Below are 23,287 nucleotides of genomic sequence, written 5' to 3'. Positions count from 1 at the left end.
GTATCCAAGTGGTTGAACTAGTTCCCCATATGATACAATATATGCAAATGCAAAAAAGAAATGAAAGGAAAATATTTCCAGAACAGCAAACTTGATTTCATGATAGCTTTCCACATAACTACATTATTTTAATAAACTTCCACTCAAAGTGTACTTATAATCTTTATTCTAGATACTAGAGTTTTGCCTAAATAAGAGGGAAATTTCTAACAGATTAATCCTGGTTACCAAGAATGAAAAGAACACTCAACAGATCATAATTGATTTCAGTACTTATGGAGAAAACATCATTGCTTACATTTCACCTACTGTCAAACATTTGTAATACACTTCTACAAAGCCTGAAGAGTGTGTAGATATTTGTAAAAAGCAACATTAGAAGTGCTAGCTTCCCTCTTCTTTTCCTAATACATTTTCAGAGATGAGCTCTAGCATCTAGACAGTCTCCAATGGGTCAGGAGAACATTTCAGTATCACTAAGAGTCTGTTTAGAAATTGAGATGAATTTTCTGTAAGCTTAGAGATGATGATCTTAAATATAGAATCATTTACTTTATTTCCTAAATTCCTTTCACTCCCACAGACATGATTTCATTTTGAAAACAATTCATCTTAAAGTTCCAAGAGAACAGTTGTTGTAAAATTTTCGGAAACCGAGGGCAACCTTTACATAACATACTATGAAAAAGATCTGCAGCATAGGGCTAGGCTTGTCAGTGTGTATGTGGTGCGTATCTATGAATTGAGATCTCCAATTGACAGCTGTATTAAAATGTGAATCTGTATCTTTTCTATATGGAATCACAGAATATTGACACCATTTGATTTAAACAAACAATCCACTACCAGCAATTATTTACGTGTGTAAATGCCTTGAAAGACAGGGACTGACAGAATTTCAGTCAAGATGGCAGAATAGAAGGGTGTGCACTCATCTCCTGCAAGAGCACCAAAATTACCACTAGCTGTTGAACTCTCACTGACAAGAGGATGCTGGAACCCACCAAAAAAAGATACCCCACATTCAAAGACAAAGAAGAAGCTGCACCAAGATGGTAGGAGGGGTGCAATCACAATAAAATCAAATCCCATACCAGTTGGGTGGGTGACCTACAAATTGGAGAACAATAATACCAAAGAAGTTTTCCCACTGTGTGAAGGTTCTGAACCCCACATCAGGCTTCCCTGCCTGGGAATTCAACAAAGGGACTGGTAATTCCCAGGAAATCTGACCTTGAAGACCAGCAGGACTTTATTATATCCACAGGACTAGGAGAACCAGAAACTCCAGTCTTGGAGGACACAAGCTAACCTTTGTGCACACCAAGACTCAGAGGAAAAGAGCAGTGATCCCACAGGAGACTGAACCAAAACTACCTGCTACTGTTGGATGGTTTCCTGAGGAGGTGTGAATCAGCAGGAGCTCAACACAGGGACAGAGGCACTGGCAGCAGCAGCCTGGGAAGGTCTCCCTTGGTATAAGCCCTCTTGGAAGTGGCCATTAACTCTACCAAAGACACAAGGGTTGGGTTGCCTCAGACCAAACAACTAACAGGGAGGGTGCACAACCCCACCCATCAGCAGATAACTGGATTAAAGCTTTACTGAGCAAGGTCCTGCCCACCAGAGCAAGACCTAGGTTTTCCCACCACCAATCCCTCCCATCAGGAAGCTTACACAAGTCTCTTAGCCTCATCCATCAGAGGGCAGACAGAAGAAGCAAAAAGAATAACAGTTCCACAGTGGCTAAAACAAAAACCACATTATATAAAGTCAATCAGGATGAAAAAGCAAAAAGTTATGTCCCAGATGAAGGGACAAGATCAAACCCCAGAAAAACAACTAAATGAAGTGGAGATAGGCAATCTTGCAGGAAAAGAATTCAAAATAATGATATGGAAGATGATTCAGGATCTAAGGAAAAGAGTGGAGGCAAATATTAAAAAGATGCAAGAAATGTTTACCAAAGACCTAGAAAAACTAAAGAAAAAACAATCAGAGATGGAAAATATACTAGAAGGAATCAATAGCAGAATCACTGATGCAGAAGAACAGATAAATGACCTAGAGGACAGAATGGTGGAAATCACTGCCATAGAACAGAATATAGAAAAAGAATGAAAAGAAATGAAGATAGCGTAAGAGACCTCTGAGACAACATTAAACACCCCAACATTCACATTATAGAGGTCCCAGAATGAGAAGAGAGAGAGAAAGAACCTGAAAATAATATTTGAAAAGATAATAGCTGAAAACTCCTCTAACATAGAAAATGAAATAGTCAACCAAATCTGGGAAGCACACAGAGTCTCAGGCAGGATAAACCCAAGGAGGAACACACTGAGACACAGAATAAACAAACTGACAAAAACTAAAGACAAAAATAAAATATTAAAAGCAATAAGGCAAAAATGACAAATTATATAGAAGTGAACTCCCATCAGAATATATTAAGAAGAGGTGGCAAGAATACACAGAAGAATGTATAAAAAAAAAAGATCTTTATGACCCAGATAATCACAATGGTGTGATCATTCACCTAGAGCCAGACATCCTGGGATGCGAAGTCAAGTGGGCTGTAGGAAGCATATGAATAAAGCTAGTGGAAGTGATGGAATTCCAGTTGAGCTATTTCAAATCCTAAAAGATGATGCTATGAAAGTGCTGCACTCAATATGCCAGCAAATTTGGAAAGCTCGGCAGTGGCCATAGGACTGGAAAAGGTCAGTTTTCATTCCAATCCCAAAGAAAGGCAATGTTAAAGAATGCTCAGACTATTGCACAACTGCATTCATCTCACATGCTAGTAAAATAATACTCAAAATTCTCCAAGCCAGGCTTAAACAATACGTAAACTGTGAACTTCCAGATGTTCAAGTTTGTTTTAGAAAAGACAGAGGAACCAGAGATCAAATTGCCGACATTTGCTGGATCATCAAAAAAGCAAGAGAGTTCCAGAAAAAACATCTATTTCTGCTTTATTGACTATGCCAAAGCTTTTGACTGTATGGTTCACAATAAACGGTGGAAAATTCTGAAAGAGATGGGAATACCAGACCACCTCACCTGCCTCTTGAGAAACCTATATGCAGGTCAGGAAGCAACAGTTAGAACTGGACATGGAACAACAGACTGATTCCAAATAGGAAAAGGAGTACATCAAGGCTGTATATTATCACCCTGATTATTTAATTTATATGCAGAGTACTTCATGAGAAACACTGGGCTGGATGAAGCACAGGCTGGAATCAAGATTGCTGGGAGAAATATCAATGACCTCAGATATGCAGATGACACCACCCTTATGGCAGAAAGTGAAGAGGAACTAAAGAGCCTCTTGATGAAAGTGAAAGAGGAGAGTGAAAAAGTTGGCTTAAAGCTCAGCATTCAGAAACTAAGATCATGGCATCCGGTCCCATCACTTCATGGCAAATAGATGGAGAAACAGTGGAAACAGTGGCAGACTTTATCTTTTTGGGCTCCAAAATCACTGCAGTTGGTGACCACAGCCATGAAATTAAAAGATGCTTACTCCTTGGAAGAAAAGCTATGACCAACCTAGACAGCATATTAAAAAGCAGAGACATTACTTTGCCTACAAAGGTCTGTCTAGTCAAAGCTATGATTTTTTTTCAGTAGTCATATATGGGCGTAAGAGTTGGACTATAAAGAAAGCTAAGCACGAAAGTATTGATTCTTTTGAATTGTGGTGTTGGCAAAGACTCTTGAGAGTCCTTTGGACTGCAAGAAGATCCAACCAGTGCATCCTAAAGGAGATCAGTCTTGAGTGTTCATTGGAAGATCTGATGTTGAAGCTGAAACTACAATATTTTGGCCACCTGATGCAAAGAGCTGACTCTTTTCAAATGAAGACCCTAATGCAGAGAAAGATTGAAGGTGGATGAGAAGGGGACGACAAAGGATGAGATGGTTGGATGGCAACACCGACTCAGTAGACATGAGTTTTGGAAAGCTCTGGGAGTTGGCGATGGACCGGGAGTCCTGATGTTCTGCAGTCCATGGGGTCGTTAATGGTCAGACACGACTGAGCAACTGAACTGAGCTGATCTGAACTCCCATTATTCTATCAGCAGATTTCTCAACAGAAAATCTACAAGGAAATAGCCTGATATATTTAAAGTAATGAAAGCAAAGAAAGTAAAACCAAGAATACTCTACCCAGCAAGAATCTTGCTTAAGATTTGATGGAGAAATCAAAAGCTATCCAGACAAGCAAAAGTTCAGAGAATTCAGCACCACCAAACCGACTTCATAATAAATGCTAAAGGAACTTCTGTAGGCAGGAAATTCAAGAGAAAGAAAAAACTTACACAAAATAAACCCAAAACAATTAAGAAAATGGTAATAGGATCATATATATTGATAACTACATTAAATATAAATGGATTAAATGCACCAAAAAAGACAGAGACTGGCTGAGCAGATGAGAACATGTTGCATGGATGCATTTCCACTTACCATGTTACTCTGCTTGATCCTCCAAAATTGTATGTGATTATTGTATATTATTAAGTTAATCATGTTCCCTTTATGACTTGCAATTTTAATTATTTTTTTTTTGGTTTGGCTATTGATTTATTTGATGAACATCTTTTACTATTGTGATTATGTAACCATTACTCACATAATACCATTGTATCATGATTGGTCAACAGAAAAATAATAGAAATCTGCATCATCATTAAAAACTGTTATTTAATACAAAACCCTGTAATCACTTTTTAAAATCCAGATGCATATCAGAATTATCTTGGAATTTTTTGAAAAATATAAATACCAAGGTATTGCTTTTTTTTTTCTCCAGAACTCCAGATGTTTCTAATAAGCAGCCATGTTTAAAAATAATTAGACTATATGGGGATCTTTTAATTTGACCTAACTTGTTTCACTCTTTCTATTTCATATTCAGTACTCCCATTTCATTTATTTGTTTTCCAAATTCTCCATCTTTTTTTATTGATGTTTTTTCTCAACCCCTTATCAAGCATAGTAGAAAAACTTGTGTATACATATATATAAATAATATGTATAATATATGTATTTTAGAAAACTGAACAATTCTTGCCTAACTAAAAAAATTATGACATTTTGATTCCACTTGTTTGACTTAGTATGAATAGAATGCTAGATGTCTAATTTAAAAAAAAAATAGACATGCAACAAGTAACAGAGGTTTACTGTATAGCACAGAGAACTATAGTTGATATCTTACAATAACCTTTAATGGAAAATAATTTCAAAAATAATGTATATGTATAACTGAATCACCTTGCTGGGCACCTGAAACACTGTAAGTCAACAATGTTTTTATATATATATATAAAGAAAAAAGTTAAAAATAAACACTTTACAAGAAAGAGGTCCAACAGTCTAATACCACAGTACTAACAATGACATCCCTCTTGTGTGGGTGTCAGGTGTTGGGAAATTACCTTACATGATTTTTCCCAATCACTTGCTCTCAGATGCTCTTGGATGGTCTTTTGCAAATTCTTTTTCAGCCCAGCAAGTTGATATCACTACTTCCTTGTTTCCAAGTTTAATAATGGAATCTCTCTTTCTCCTTCTCATTTAGACACATTATCTTTATTTGGGGAAAAAAATAACTTTCTAACTATCTATTTAACAATAGGCCACATCACAATAACCTTTGCACATGATGACTTTAATTGGGGGCACTTTTTTTGCATGCAGTATAATTAAGGATTTATTTGAAATACCTTATATTATAAACTGAAATAAACTTGGAAAACTACAAAAAAAGAATAAGAAGAAAGACAGGGACTGTTTGTCTCAATGCTGGGGACCACAACTTACAACCAGTAAATGATCAGTAAATGCTTGATGAGTGAAAAGGCCCCTGATTCTTACCTGTTAGAACCTGAGACCAAGAGAAGTGGCTGGCACAGCTCTTCCAAAGCTCTGTCCCAGCAGAACCAGAACATCTAACATCTCCACCTACATCCCAACTCCCTGTCCAATAATAGTTTTTAAATGTCTATGTATGTTTAAAAATGGTTGAATTCCTCATTATTTCTTAATGGTCTTTAGTTTGTAAGGCAAAACTAGTAGGCACCACATATTTAACCCACATAAGCACCATGATTTGCCTTCAATCCTCAGCTAAACCCCAGGGAAATGTATTACATGTCTGACGGTTTCACTTCCTTGATTGACAGACACAGAATTTGGAAGCTTGGATAGCCTGGTTCTAGGAATCAGAGCTTCCAAAGTATCAATACATGTGGTTTTCTCTTCATGTGATCACAAACCAGCAATAAAGTCCACCATAAATAATCTATTGTAAATTTTACTTTGACAATAAACTATAGGAAAGAGTTCAACTGAATATACCACTGAAAGAGTAAATAATTGATGGCCCTGAAGCCTTTTGGGCAAAGCAGGCCTATAATCTTTGCAGTATAATACTTATTTGGGCTTCTATTTTCCTGAAAGAATGAGATTCTGCTAAGAGATAGAGGAAGGGGAGGAAGACAAGCACCAGTATGCTGACTGCTCTAAGATTAGAGACTTTGAAGATTTAAACTTGATCCCAAATCCTTGAATAATAAATAAATCAGCATCTGGAGAAGCCTACAGGTCTTGAACATGAAGAACCTGGTTAACTGTGGTCATGAGCACCCAGAGGCTGAAATAACAGAAATCCAGTCCCACTTAAGGCTCCCAACTTGATGCCCATAGTTTTTACGTTAACTGACAAAGTGGAGCAACTTCACAGCCATAATAGTATGGACTTCTCCAAATACTTCCTCACTACAGCTTCATAATAAAATGAGGTCTGTATGGGCCTTTGTAGTTAACCATTCTGTGCTTGGCTCACTGTCTGGACCAAACAATATGTTTGAATACATATACACAAGATGCTTCCCTGAATAATTAGCATTAATCCTCACAAGAGTCTTGTGAAACAGGAAGGGCATGTGAAATCACTCCCATTTCACAAGAAAGGAAGTTCCCAGATAGCATTTTCTCATTATCAGTAAGGTTCACTAGTCACTGACAATGAGCTAAGTGTTGTGAGTATATTAATAAGCTTTCTAACACAGTCAAAAAGTTTATTAATAGAATCCCCCTTTAGAGATAAGAAAACAGACACAAAGAAATTAAGTAACCAGCACATAAGAATTATATTAATATAACTATAACCTACTATTACCATTTGTAACTAGCACCAGGACTGAACCCAGGCACCTGACTTCAGGCAGAGTCACACTTTTAAACCAAGACAGACCACATCCTGCCTTGAGATTTGCCTGCCCAATAGGATCCATCTGCTTTGGCCTTGGTCACATGGCGAGTTGACGGCCAGGCCAAGGCTACTACTGTCCTCCCTCCAGTCCACATACCTGCCTCAACAAGTCCTGTCAATCATCGCCTACAAAAATAAAGCTGCCCTGGACCTCAGCACAAGTCCAACCAACTGAACAAAGGGGCATGTACACTGATGAAATAACGCTTCATAGAAACCCAGGTCAGGAGGCTACCTTCAGAAGCAAAACAAATCAAAGGCCTCAAGGTGGAAGAAAAAACCACTGAGAAACCTCCAGGGACACTCATATTGAGAAACTTACTACTGAAGATCCATGTGCTATGTACTATAAAGGGTCTTACATGTCACCAAGTGTCCACTGTAAAACTATAAAGTTAGTTTCTTTGAAAAAGATGCTTACATTTTACCAATTTGGTATTTTAATGAATTTTTATTACTATTTTTATGTAAACCTCAATGCATGGGCATATGTCAGAGTTCTGTGATTCCAGAATTGGATGGGAAAAGAAAGAAACACACAGCCTGTGTCTTGCAGATTCACTGTAAGAAGGTTCTATCTAGACAACAGCCTAACTTAACACTATATGACACAGCCAGCTTTTAGAAACTGGTCAACAACATTAAAACATCTTTGCAGCTAACATAGGATATTTTATATGCCACATAACAAATGGGTTTCTAAGTCATTCTGCAAAGTGAACATTTATCTTTACACACACACTAAAATTGGAAAAAAAAAACAAAAACCTTATATGCCCCTATATTCAGATCAGTAAACTTTTTTGTAGAAAATAGACCAATATGCACAGTGATTATCTTCTAAGTATCTCATCCATTTTCAAATATCAAATGTAATCAGGAACTAAATGCATTAATAAGACATACTTACTGAGAAACTTGGTGTCTGACTTACCTATTGGATTTCTATCGAAGAACAGCATTGGCGCTCTGAAAATGGACTCCAACATTTTGTTGTGCAAAGTTTGTGAAGAATTAACAAGGATGTAGAATATCAACAAAGATCTTGTGATGCCAAAAAGGATGATACCTACGGTTAGAACTGAAATAAAGTAACATCACTCAGCAAAAGATCTCTGCCTTTCCTTCAATTATGTGAAAGCATGGCAGACAGCTTACAAAAATGTTATGTGTTTTATTCTAGAAATATAATTTACAGAATAAAGTATATATAATTTATATAAATTCATAAATTTATATAAATTCACCTATAGGCTATAGAATAAATATATAATGGATTCCATGAGAGTTTAATACATTCACTAGGTATATTTACAAATAAGAATATTAAGTATGGTTCTCTTATTAAATAGAAACAACATGAGAAAAAAAATCAGGTGTAAAATACAAACTCAGATTTTCCTAATCCAATTACAAGTAATAATAAAAACTCAGAAGAAAGAAAATGATAAAAAGTAGTATCTTCCTTTTGCCATATTTCAAATCTCATTATTTATAACATGTCCCATAATCTAAAATTGATAAATGTTTTGATACCACCATGAATTAAAAGGGAATAAAAGAGATGACTTACCATTTCCTTATAAATGGTAAATGTATATGGAAATTTACTTCCATGTAAAGTAACTATTTCCATGCCCAAGCAGCTTTAGAGTATAAAAAGACCATATTAAGTTGCAAGCAGACAATCTCTTTAATAATTGAATTGCAAGAAAACAAGTACTATATTTTACCATGAGATAATTAATCAAAATGAGCAAGTAATCTCTCACTAAGTGTTTTATAGAAACACAAAGCATGGGGGTGGTCCTAAGATGGCAGAGGAATAGGACAGGGAGACCACTTTCTCCCCCACAAATTTATCAAAAGATCATTTGAATGCTGAGCAAATTCTACAAAACAACTTCTGAATGCTGGCGGAGGACACCAGCTACCCAGAAAGACAGCCCATTGTCTTCTAAAGGAGGTAGGACAAAATATAAAAGACAAAAAGAGAGACAAAGAGGTAGGGAACAGAGACCCATCCCGGGGAGGGAGTTGTGAAAGAGGAGAAGTTTCCAAACACCAGGAAACCCTCTCACCAGCGGGTAGGTGGGGAGTTTTGAAATCTCAGAGGGCAACATAACTGGGAGGAAAATAAATAAATAAATAAACCCACAGATTATGTGCCTAACCACAACTCACAGCAGAGAAGTAGCCCAGATGCTCGCATCTGCCACCAGCAAATGGGGACTGAACAGGGAGGCGCTGGCTGCATTGCTTAGGGTAAGGACCAGGCCTGAATGCCCTGAGGATAATCTGAGGGAGCTAACATGAGACAGCAACCCAAACTGTGGGATAGCCAGAGAGAAAAAAAGAAAGAGAGAGAGAGAACTTTCCCGTGAAAAGCTCTAACCCAAGGCACTGCCAGGCCCACTCACAGAACAAAGGACTGAGTGAATACCTGAGGAGAGCTAGCCGGCTGCGGACCGGCCCATCCCCCACCAGAGGCAGAGAGGCAGGCAGGTGACAGCCAGAGCTGGAAAGGGGCAATCTCGGCCCCAGAGATGACATCCTCCACCAAATTGCGAGTAGGCTCCCAGTTACTAACCAAATGTTCCTGGGAACCTGGACAGTTGACATCCAACAGGAGGGTCACCGCCAGAGATCAGCTCCCCAGAGGAGACACACGGCACACGTGGGACGGTGCTCCCACTATGCTCCCAGAAAACCAAGCAGCTGGGACCGGGGAGGCGATAAGACGCACTGCACACCTGGGGAGTGTACTCACCAAGCACCTCGTCACCTGAGCTGCTCGGACCTGGGAAGGGCACAAAACGCAGGCCCAACCAAGTATGTGCCTTTGTGGAGTACCCGAGAACCTGAACCTGAGCAGCTTAGACCTGGGAAGTGCACGCAACTCAGGGCCCGCTTTAGACAGTTCCCCTGCAGAGCAACCTGGAGCCTGAGCAGTGTAGACAGGGAAAGCACAGGCGCCGTGAGTGAGGGCAAACCCAGTGTGGTCCAGACAATGCGAGCACTCCCCACAAATGCCAGTGATATTTGTTTGCAGTGTTCCTCCCTCCCCACAGCACAACTGAACAAGTGAGCCTAAATAAGTGACCACCTTCACCCCCTTGTGTCAGGGCGGAAATTAGACACTGAAGCAACTCGAAAACAAGAGCCGCCAAAATAAACAGACGGAACCGCTTTGGAAGTGACAGGTGCAACAGATTAAAACCCTGTAGTGAGCACTGACTACATTGGAAGGGGCCTATAGACCTTGAGAAGAAGTATAAGCTGGAACAAGGAATTATCTGAAACTGAACTGACCCATCACTGCCTGCAATAGCTCCAGAAATTCCTAGATATATTTTACTATTATCATTTTTTTAATTTTTTAATTTTACTTTATTACTATTTACTTTATAGTAAATATAGTAAAAATATAGTAAATATAGTAAAAAAGTAAATAGTAATACTTTATCACTATTTACTTTTATAATTTTACTTTATTAATCCATTAATTTTCATTTTTATAACCTACTATTATCTTACAAAAAAAGAATCTATTTTTAAAGCAAATTTCATATATGCCTTCTATAATTTTTGTGATTTTGTTTTTTTTTTTTAATATTGTATTTTTGGGAGTTTAACCTCTACTCTTGATTTTCAATCTTTGCTTTTGGGTATTTGTTATCAATTTTGTACCTTTAAGAATCCAATCTTCAGTACCCATTTTTACTTAGGAGTGTGATTACTGGCTTGATTGCCCTCTCCCTCTTTTGACTCTCCTTGTTCTCCCCCGGGTCACCTCTATCTCCTCCCTCCCACCTCTTCTCTACCCAACTCTGTGAATCTCTTTGGGTATTCTGAGATGTGGAGAACACTTAGGGAAATGATCACTGGCTAGATCTGTCTCTCGCCTTTTGACACCCCATGTTCTCTTCTTGGTCACCTCTATCTCCTTCCTCCCTCTTCTCTTCTCTATGTAACTCTGTGAAACTCTCTGGATGTTCCAGGCTGTGGACAGCACATAGGAATTTGATTACTGGCTAGATTTCTCTCTCCCTTTTTGATTCATCCTCTTCTCCTCCTGGTCACCTCTATCTCCTTCTTCCCTCTTCTCTTCTCCATGTAACTTTGTGAACCTCTCTGGGTGTCCCTCACTGTGGAGAATCTTTTCTCTTTTAACCTACATGTTTTAGCATTGGTGCTGTATGGATGGAGAAGTCTTCAGGCTACTGTAGAATAAGACTGAAAGCCAGAGACAGGAGGCTTAAATCCAAAACCTGAGAACACCAGAAAACTCCTGACTCCAGGGAACATTAATGAACAAGAGCTCATCCAAAAGCTTTCATAACTACAGTGAAACCAAGCTCCACCCAAGAGCCAACAAGTTCCAGAGCAAGACATACCAAGCTAATTCTCCAGCAACACAGGAACATAGCACTGAGCATTAAAATACAGGCTGCCCAAAGTCACACCAAACCCATAGACACCTCAAAACTCACTACTGGACACTTCATTGCACTCCAGAGAGAAGAGATCCAGCTCCACCCACCAGAACACTGACACAAGCTTCCCTAACCAGGAAACCTTGACAAGCCACTTGTCCAACCATACCCACAGGGAGGAACCTCCACAATAAAGAGGAACCACAAAGTTCAAGCATACAGAAAGGCCACCCCAAACACAGCCATCTGAACAAGATGAAAAGGCAGAGAAATATTCAGCAGAAAACGGAACATGATAAATGCCCAACAAATCAAACAAAAGAGGAGGAGATAGGGAGTCTACCTGAAAATGAATTCAGAATAATGATAGGAAAAATGATCCAAAATCTTGTGAACAAAATAGAGTTACAGATATATAGTCTAAAGACAAGGATTGAGAAAATGAGCAAATATATAACAAGGACCTAGAAGAAATAAAAAAGAGTCAATCAATAATGAATAATGCAATAACTGAGATAAAAAGCACTCTGGACGGAGCCAACAGTAGAATAACTGAGGCAGAAGATAGGATAAGTGAGGTGGAAGATAGAATGGTGGAAATAAATGAAGCAGAGAGGAAAAAAGAAAAAAGAATTAAAAGAAATGAGGACAACCTCAGAGACCCCTGGGACAATGTCACATGCCCCAACATTCAAATCATAGTCCCAGAAGAAGAAGACAAAAAGAAAGGCCATGGGAAACTACTTGAGGAGATAATAGTTGAAAACTTCCCTAAAATGGAGAAGGAAATGGCCACCAAAGTCCAAGAAACCCAGAGAGTCCCAAACAGGGTAAACCTAAGGTGAACTACCCCAGACACATATTAATCAAATTAACCAATATCTAACAAAAAGAACAATTATTAAAAGCAGCAAGGAGAAAACAACAAATAACACACAAGGGGATTCCCATAAGGATAACAGCTGATCTTTCAATAGAAACTCTTCAGGCCAGAAGGGAATGGCAGGACATACTTAAAGTAATGAAAGAGAAAAACCTACAACCCAGATTACTATACCCATCAAGGATCTCATTCGTATATGAAGGAGAAATCAAAATCTTTACAGACAAGCAAAAGCTGAGAGAATTCAGCACCACCAAACCAGCTCTTCAACAAATGCTAAAGGATCTTCTCTAGACAGGAAACACAGAAAAGGTGTATAAATTCGAACCCCAAACAACAAAGTAAATGGCAATGGGATCATGCTTATCAATAATTACCTTAAATGTAAATGGGTTGAATGCCCCAGTCAAAAGACAAAGACTGGCTGAATGGATACAAAAACAAGACCCCTACATATGCTGTCTACAAGAGACCCACCTCAAAACAAGGGACACATACAGACTGAAAATGAAGGGCTGGAAAAATACATTTCATGCAAATGGAGACCACAAGAAAGCAGGAGTAGCAATACTCACATCAGATAAAATAGATTTTGAAATAAAGAGTGTGAAAAGAGACAAAGAAGGACACTACATAATGATTAAAGGATCAATCCAAGAGGAAGACATAACAATTATAAATATATATGCACCCAACATAGAAGCAACACAATATGTGTTGCAAATCCTAACAAGTATGAAAGGGGAAATTAATAGCAACACAATAATAGTGGGAGACTTTACTACACCACTCACTTTAACACACCTATGGATAGATCAACTAAACAAAATTAGCAAGGAATCACAAACTTTAAATGATATAATGGACCAGTTAGACTTAATTGATTTCTATCGGACATTTCACCCCAAAACAATGACTTTCACCTTTTTCTCAAGTGCACACGGACCCTTCTCCAGGATAGATCACATCCTGGGCCATAAATCTAGCCTTGGTAAATTTGAAAAAAAAAAAAAAGGAAATAAATTCTAATTATCTTTTCTGATCACAAGATTAGATATCAACTACAGGAAAAAAAAAAGACTATTAAAAATACAAACACAACGAGGCTAAACAACACACTCTGAATAACCAACAAATCAGAAGAAATCACAAAAGAAATCAAACTATGCATAGAAACAAATGACAGTGAAAGCACGACAACCCAAAACCTTTGGGACTCAGTAAAATCAGTGCTAAAAGGAAGGTTCATAGCAATACAAGCTTACCTCAAGAAACAAGAGGAAAATGAAATAAATAACCTAACTCTACAACTAAAGCAACTAGAAAAGGAAGAAATAAAGAACCCTAGGTTCAGTAGAAGGAAAGGAATCATAAAAATTAGGGCAGAGATTAATGAAAAAGAAACAAAGGAGACTATGGCAAAAATCAACAAAGCTAAAAGCTGGTTCTTTGAGAAGATAAATAAAATAGACAAACCATTAGCCAGATCCATCAAGAAACAAAGGGAGAAGAATCAAATCAACTAAATTGAAATGAAAATGGAGAAATCACAACAGACAACACAGAAATAAAAAGGATCATAAGAGACTGCTATCAGCAACTATATGCCCCCAAAATGGACAACTTGGACGAAATGGACAAACTCTTAGAAAAGTATAACTTTCCAAATCTGAACCAGAAAGAAATAGAAAATGTTAACAGACACATCACAAGCATAGAAATCGAAATTGTAATCAGAAATCTTCCAGCAAACAAAAGCCCAGGACCAGATGGCTTCACAGCTGAATTCTACCAAAATTTAGAGAAGAGCTAACACCTATCCTACTCAAACTCTTCCAGAAAATTTCAGAGGAAGGTAAACTCCCAAATTCATTCTATGAGGTCACCATCACCCTAATACCAAAACCAGACAAAGATGCCACATAAAGAGAAAACTACAGGCTAATATCACTGATAAACATAGAAGCAAAAATCCTTAACAAAATTCTAGCAAACAAAATCCAACAACATATTAAAAAAATCATACATCATGACCAGGAGGGCTTTATCCCAGGGATACAAGGATTCTTTAATATCTGCAAATCAATCAATGTAATACACCACATTAACAAGTTGAAAAATAAAAGCCATATGATTATCTCAATTGATGCAGAGAAAGCCTTTGACAAAATTCAACACCCATTTATGATAAAAACTCTCCGGAAGGCAGGCATAGAAGGAACATACCTCAACATAATAAAAGCTATATATGATAAACCCACAGCAAACGTTATCTTCAATGGTGAAAACCTGACAGCATTTCCCCTTAAGTCAGAAACAAGACAGGGGTTCCCACTCTCACCACTACTATTAAACACAGTTTTGGAAGTTTTGGCCACAGCACTCAGAGAAGAGAAAGAAATAAAAGGAATCCAGATTGGAAAAGAAGAAGTAAAACTCTCACTATTTGCAGATGACATGTTCCTCTACATAGAAAACCCTAAAGACACCACCAGAAAATTACAAGAGTTAATTAATGAATATATTAAAGTTGAAGGATATAAAATTAACACACCTTGCATTCCTATACACTAACAATGAGAAAACCGAAAGAGAAATTAAAGAAACAATTCCATTCACCGTTGCAATGAAAAGAATAAAATACTTAGGAATAAATCTACCTAAAGAAACAAAAGACCTATATACAGAAAACTACAAAACACTGATGAAAGAAATCAAAGATGACATAAATAGAGGGAGAAATATACCATGTTAATGGATTGGAAGAATCAATGTAGTGAAAATGAGTATACTACCCAAAGCAATCTATGGATTCAATGCAATCCCAATCAAGCTACCAATGGTATTTCTCAGAGAACTAGAACCAATAATTTTACAATTTGTATGGAAATACAAAAAAACCTCTAATAGCCAAAGCAATCTTGACAAAGAAGAATGGGACTGGAGGAATCAACCTGCCTGACTTCAGGCTATACTACAAAGCTACAGTCATCAAGACAGTATGATACTGTCAGAAAGACAGAAATATTGATCAATGGAACAAAATAGAAAGCCCAGAAATGAATCCATGGACCTATGGACACCTTATCTTTGACAAAGGAGGCAAGAATATACAATGGAGAAAAGACAATCTCTTTAACAAGTGGTGCTGGGAAAACTGGTCAACCACTTGTAAAAGAATGAATTAGAATACGTTCTATGGTGCACTGGGACGACCCAGAGGGATGGAATGGGGAGGGAGGAGGGAGGAGGGTTCAGGATGGGGAACACATGTATACCTGTGGCGGATTCATTTTGATATTTGGCAAAACTAATACAGTTATGTAAAGTTTAAAAATAAAATAAAATTAAAAAAAAGAATACGTTCTAACACCATACACAAAAATAAACTCAAAATGGTTTAAAGATCTAAATGTAAGACCAGAAACTTTAAATCTCCTAGAGGAAAACATAGGCAAAACACTCTCTGACATAAATCACAGCAGGATCCTCTATGACCCACCTCCCAGAGTACTGGAAATAAAAGCAAAAATAAACAAATGGGGCCTAAATAAACTTAAAAGCTTTTGCACAATGAAGGAAACTATAAGCAAGGTGAAAAGACAGCCTTCATAATGGGTGAAAATAATAGCAAATAAAGCAACTGATAAAGAATTAATCTCAAATATATAGAAACAGTTCCTGTAGTTCAATTCCAGAAAAATAAATGACCCAATCAAAAAATGGGCCAAAGACTAAACAGACATTTCTCTAAAGAGGACATACAGATGGCTAACAAACACATGAAAAGATGCTCAACATCACTCTTTATCAGGGAAATGCAAATCAAAACCACAATGAGGTACTATCTCATGCCAGTCAGAATGGCTGCTATCCAAAAGTCTACAAACAATAAATGCTGTAGAGGGTGTGGAGGAAAAGGAACCCTCTTACACTGTTGGTGGGAATGCAAACTAGTACAGCCACCATGGAAAATAGTGTGGAGATTCCTTAAAAAGCTTCAAATAGAACTGAGATATGACCCAGCAATCCCACTGCTGTGCATACACACCGAAGAAACCAGAATTGAAAGAGACATGTGTACCCCAATGTTCATTGCAGCAATGTTTACATTAGCTAGGACATGGAAGCAACCTGGATGTCCATTGGCAGATGAATGGATAAGAAAGCTGTCGCACATATACACAATGGAATATTACTCAGCTATTAAAAAGAATACATTTGAATCAGTTATAATGAGGTGGATGAAACTGGAGCCTGTTATACAGAGTGAAGTGAGTTGGAAAGAAAAGCAAATACAGAATATTAATACATATATATGGAATTTAGAAAGATGGTAATGATGACCCTATATGTGAGACAGCAAAAGAGACACAGATGAATAGAACAGTGTTTTGGACTCTATGGGAGAAGGTGAGGGTGGGGTGATTTGAGAATAGCATTGAAACATGCATATTATCATATGTAAAATATATCACCAGTCCAGGTTCAATGCATGAGACAGGGTGCTCAGTGCTCGTGCACTGGGATGACCCTGAGGGAGGGGATCAGGAGGGAGGTGGAGGGGGGTTCAGGATGGGGAACACATGTATACCCATGGCTGATTTATGTCAACGTATCGCAAAAACCACTACAATATTGTAAAGTAATTAGCCTCCAATTAAATTAATTAATTAAAAAAGAAACACAAAGCATTTGGAAATGAACACAATAACCTAAATTTAACTTTATTAATGACATAAATGAGTACCTGCTATGCATACAAAAATGAAAATAGCCCTCCTAACATCTCTTGAATTCACAATGCTAAAGAGAGTGGAGAAACTTCTGTAATATACATTCCATCAAATATTTTGTTTTCCTCTTTAGCTGATGTGTCATTGTTATTTCAGCTTTAAAAGCTGTTCAAATTCCTGAATTCCATCAATAAGCATTTGCCTTAGCCTACTGGGCTTCGCTGGTGGTTCAAATGGTAAAGAATCTGCCTGCAGTTTATTGAGACCCTGGTTTGATCCCTGGGCCAGGAAGATCCCCTGGAGTAGGAAATCACAACCCACTCCAGTATTTTTGCCTGAAAAATTCTATGGACAGAGGAGTCTGGCAGGCCACAGGCATTGGGGTCATAAAGTTAGACACAACTGAGTGACTAACACACCATCCTATATGAATATATAATATAAGCCCATCTTTCTTTCTTTATGTTACCATAGTTTCTCAATTCAGAAGGTAAACAACTAATGGATTCACATTTCTTAGCAAGTGATCAACATAATAAATACCAAATTTCAATGAGTGGTTGGAGTGGTTATCAACAAAGATAACACACTCTACCTTTGTAGAAAGCTTGTATGAGGGTTTCCTGTGGGAATATACAATATTTTAGGTGAGGATTTCCTTTAAAAAGTATATAATGCTACATATATTCTAAGCACTCCTGTGAAAACACAGAGAACTGTGTTAATATTGGCCTGGCAAGCCAGATACTAATCACATAGTTGAAGACACAATAACATTGTGATCTCAAGGAAAGAAAGGGAAGGAATTCTAATTTCTAGATACTGGATTTCTCCCTGCTTAACTTCTTTCTTAAGTAGTGAAGCCCAAGAGATGAGTGTGGTGAAGGGGACTTTGCATACCTGCAAGGGAATAACACTTTTAAGTGGGACACTTGCTGCCAAAGGATTTCATTCAGGATCAATAAAAGTCATGGTTTATTCAGAAAGAATTGAAACAATCCAAACAACAGGGTGGGGATCCGTTTCTAATCCCCTTGCCCATTCATGTAATGATGTAAGCTTTAGCTAAAGCAACCTATTAGAATAGACAATAGAACATATTTCCAGTGGCTGATTTTCTCAATATGCAATGCTGGTTTAACTACCAAAATCCAGTACAGAGCAAATTAAGAGTCTTCATGCACCCACTTTCTTCTAGTAGATTTTTAAAATACTCATTCTAATTAATTCACAGAGTAAATGCAACTCAGACTCTTCATCTGTTAAGACATTATTGAATTACTCCTGGGAGCTCTAGTTGTTCACACAGGCTCCTAGTAAACACCTCAGACTCTCGTATAACAGACCAGATGATTTACCTGAGTGAACTGTTAAGTACCAGCTAGAATCAGGTATCTCAATTACCCTTCCTTTTCCATATGCCATGGCATATAGGGTACTCTGTCCATTTGCCCTAGGGAAAAGGGAAGACAAAGAAAAAAATATTACACTCTAGATAGAATTTAGGTAAATAACAGAAAAATTAACCTCAATTTAGGAGACGTGTTTTACGGTGTTTTACGGTGGAAAATGGTTCCCAGCTCACTGGACCCTGTGTCTGTCTACCTTATAAAAAGTCCATTTGAATCACAACTTTCATCTCTAAGAATGTGAGGAAGCTTCTGAGGGTCAAATACGGGGATAGTGTCACTCCATCAGCCAGAAATTTACTTCTTTTTCAGAGAAACTATGTGAGAGTCAGAAGAAGAGGCTGAACAAGCCCCAACTATCCCCCCTGCTGTGGGAAAGTGAGGCTTCATGTAGACTTCACAGCCCTTTGAGTCAGACCAGGAATCACTCACCAGTATGCAAGCCACCAATCCTGCAGGACGTAGGCAACCTGGAGCAGGAAACAACAGTTACTCACACACTGACATCACTGAGCCTCACACCCCGCTTACTAGGTTGGGAGATGGAAAGGCTCCAGAACGTGGAGATGGTCCTTCCAGCTCAGGTCTGTTCCAAGCCCCACACCCCAGATGACCACAGGTCAGGGGAGGGCATGCTACTTTTTAATATCTTTACAAGACATTCTTTTTCTTCCTAGAATCTCTCTGTTATATACAAACAACACCTCACCTCAATAAGTAAGCCTCACTTATTTTCCTCACAGATTTCATTCAGTGCAAACCAAAATTGACTGCAAAGCATAATAAAAACAGCATAAAAGTCAGGACTTTTCAAAGAAAAAAAAATTTGATAGAAACTGTGATGATCAAGTTTATGTGTCAGCTTGGCCAGGCCAGTCTCTAGTGGTTCAACCAAACTCTCATCTAGATGTCACTATGAAGGTGTTCAGTGGATATGATTCACATCATCCTCAGAACTGAAGTAGAGGAGATCACCCTCAACACTGTGGTGGCCTTGTCCAGTCAGTCAAAGGCCTGATGAACAAAACCTGAGGCTTCCTGGAGGAGGAAGAAATTTTGCTTCATGACAGCAGGGTCAGTTCCTGCCTGAGGTTCCAGCCTGTAGGCCTGCCTTTCTGATTTCACATTGACCAGCTAGACTGCACAACCTCATGAGCCAGTTCTCTAAAATAAATCTCTTAATATATATATTAAACATGTTAATAAATTAAATAAATTAAATATTAATTTAATAATTAAATAAATACAGTATAAACAATATGTAGATACCAAGAAGAGGGCACAAAACCGAAATAAATGTTCTTATTTACCTGAGCTGCGATGTTCACTAAAATAAGGAAAATGATGATAATCCAATGTGCACCGGCTGTGAAGTAATTCTCATAGGTCTTAAAACCAACTCTTCCAACCGAACGGCCCTCTAGTGGTAATGCAACCTGGATAGTCTCAGTCTGGGAGGGAGAACGGCAATGAAAACAAAATTTTAAGTAAGGAACCCTCAAATTTCAAAAGTTTGCAATGCCCTCCACTGCAAAGCTGTGAGGAAACAGATACATCTCATATGCTTGTAGGAGTGCAGGATGGTCCATTTCCTACAGAAAAGGGTATGCAAATGTCTAGCCAAACCATATATGCATTTACCCTTGGACTCAGCCATCCTACTTTCAGAAATCTATTAGAAAAAGAACATCATTTGCATGAAATTATTCACTTGTTGGGTGGCTTTGCTTAAAGTCAATCATGACTCTCAGCACAAGCACAACTACCTGATTCAAGTACAAATGCAGAAGCTTCTTCCAAAATAATATACAAAATGATATGGCACTAACATATCCCTCTAAATGACTTGTATCACTTCCAATGATAGAAACATAAAACATACTTGGTGCTCAAAATCCTAGACAAATACAGCAAAATAAGTTCACACAGGAAGTTGAAATAATGTGAGTCTGGACAGCACAGGACAGCATATGACCCAAATCTATTTAATCCCTGAATTTCAGGGAGTGATTGCTGAGTGTAGAATGTGAGGAATTAATCTGAATATTTATCAGAATCATCCAGGTTCCTAGGTCTGGATATTGTGGGCTTGGATATCAAGAAGTACCTGTGTATGTTTTTAAGAGAGAGCTAATGCTTTTCTTCATTTCTGTCTGTAGGACCTAGAATGCATTATAGAGTCACATGAGCCAAAGATGTACTCAACTCTATGATGACCACTGGACATTCAAGGTGAATAAGATGTGCTCTAGGTCTCAAAGGGTAATAAAAAAGGAAGACAAGAACTAACTCTAAAGTGTCTGGCCTACAACAAATGATTTAACAAAGGGGCAAAATATTACCATCAATCACCTGAAGTGCCAGAACACTCCAAAATATAGGAAAAGTAGCTGATTTAATGTGGTCACAGAAAGACTCAGTCTAAGGGGGTCTTCACATTAAACCTCTAGATGCACAAGGGAAGCTGGGAGCCACCAGAGTTAGTAGGATGTAACTATGGTAAACTGATGAGTTCTCATATCAGCGTGAGCCACAAACAGCTGGAAATTCATAGCAGTGTACCCACTACTGAGCTCCATAAGATTCTTCATCCTACACCCAAAGGAGAACACCAAGCAGGCTTGCTTCCTTCATGCTTTTCTAATTCTACCAAATCCATGGAATGAGACTTGGAATCTTAGGATCTACTTTGGGATAAACAAAAATGTCAGGAGAGAAGCAGACTGAAGGTCCACGAGGCCACCAAGAACAGACAGACAAGGGCATGTTGCAGGATGAGAAACTCACATCTTGGTCCTCTGGAGCTGCATCTTTCAAAGAGGGTCTGGAAGACGGTTGAGACTGAACTGAAGACTTGGAGATCAGAGTGAGTGTTCCTGGACCTGGAGATGGTTCAGCCTCCTCTATCTTCTCCCGTAAAATAATATCTTCAAAATCTATCCCAGATTTTGAAAACTCAGCAAAAGTCCCCTTTTGCATAACTTTGCCCTAAAATAAAGAATGAGAGGAATTAATTTACATTTGATAATATTAATCCAATCTACATACTAATTAAGAAAAGTTAACTAGTCTTAAATTATTATTTTCCTAAGAAAATTATCTCTAGATTTGGAATTCTGGTGAAAAAATCTAGTTCAGTTCAGTTACTCAGTCACGTCTGACTCTTTGCGACCTCATGGACTACAACACGCTGGGCCTCCCTGTCCATCACCAACTCCCAGAGCTTGCTCAAACTCATGTCTGTCAAGTCAGTGATGCCATCCAACCATCTCATCCTCTGTCATCCCCTTCTGCCTTCAATCTTTCCCAGCATCAAGGTCTTTTCCAGTGAGTCAGTTCTTCGCATCAGGTGGCCAAAGTATTGGGGTTTCAGCTTCAGCATCAGTCCTTCCAATGAATATTCAGGACTGGTTTCCTTCAGAATTGACTGGTTTGACCTCATTGCAGTCCAAGGGACTCTCAAGGTTCTTCTCCAACACCACAGTTCAAAAGCATCAATTCTTCAGTGCTCAGCTTTCCTTATGGTCCAACTCTCATATCCATACATGACTACTGGAAAAATCATAGCTTTGACTAGTTGGACCTTTGTTGGCAAAGTAATGTCTCTGCTTTTTAATAGGCTGTCTAGGTTGGTCATAGCTTTTCTTCCAAAGAGCAAAATGAGCATGGTATTCACTGTCAAACCCTATGCTAGGTGCTGGGGGATATGAAAGAAATGTATGTTCATGTTTTAAAAATGGAGGCCATTGACATAACTACCATGGGAACTCAGGGTTGCTAAAACTACAGATGTAGGTAGAAGTATCATTACAGTATTTTTGGACAATATGGAAATTGAGAGAAGCATCATGTCAAAATGCAAGCAAATAGTTAATTGGGGAAGATATTCCAGGAAAGAAACTTAAGGCTGACCCAGACGTGGCAACAAGCATATCTCCAGAGGTAATGGTCTCTTATCAAATCTTCACAGACCATTGTTATAGTATCATGTGCTCCACTGGGAGAAAGACATGTAGGAACCAGCCCTAGACAGAGTACCCATGAGCTTTATCTTCATGGTCTTTACCACTTCCCACAAATGCAGGAAGTTCCCAACTGAAAATTCAATATTCTACCTGCCATAGTATTTAAACAAAGAGGCATTGAGACTGAGGTGTCTCTAAATCCTTGACCTCCCATGCCAGCAAACAACAACTAAGAAACAATGCACTCAGATCTAACCAAAAAAAAAAAAAAAAAAAAAAAAATTAAAAAATAAAAACTTAAGAACAACCAGTCAACCAGGTATCCTCTACTCAGGCAACTGTTTAGGCTACAGTCAATCTAATCATTTTCTTTGAACACATGTGACACATCATTGCAGTTTCCCTCATTTTGTTGTTGTTCCATTGCTCAGTCATGTCCAACTCTTTGAGACCCCACAGACTGCAGTACACCAGGCTTCCCTGTTCTTCACTATCTCCCTGAGTTAGCTCAAACTCATGTCCATTGAGTCAGTGATGCCATCCAACCATCTCATCCTCATCCCTCTC

At 38.3% G+C, this 23,287-nt stretch overlaps 1 protein-coding gene across 1 annotated transcript in view; it reads right to left on the bottom strand.

The window, feature by feature from the left end:
• The window catches only part of LOC129624246 (ATP-binding cassette sub-family C member 4-like), a 203,767-nt gene that overhangs the window by 105,691 nt on the left and 74,789 nt on the right, over positions 1 to 23,287 (bottom strand). The window contains 5 exon segments of the mRNA XM_055541907.1: positions 8,226 to 8,372; positions 18,705 to 18,799; positions 19,188 to 19,225; positions 20,066 to 20,206; positions 21,543 to 21,743. Coding sequence (XP_055397882.1) covers positions 8,226 to 8,372; positions 18,705 to 18,799; positions 19,188 to 19,225; positions 20,066 to 20,206; positions 21,543 to 21,743 — 622 coding nt within the window.

The sequence above is a fragment of the Bubalus kerabau genome, chromosome 12 (assembly GCF_029407905.1).
Source record: "Bubalus kerabau isolate K-KA32 ecotype Philippines breed swamp buffalo chromosome 12, PCC_UOA_SB_1v2, whole genome shotgun sequence".
In the NCBI taxonomy this organism is placed as follows: domain Eukaryota; kingdom Metazoa; phylum Chordata; class Mammalia; order Artiodactyla; family Bovidae; genus Bubalus; species Bubalus kerabau.
Note: the sequence above shows the minus strand (reverse complement) of the source record. Positions and strands in the feature narration are given on the sequence as shown.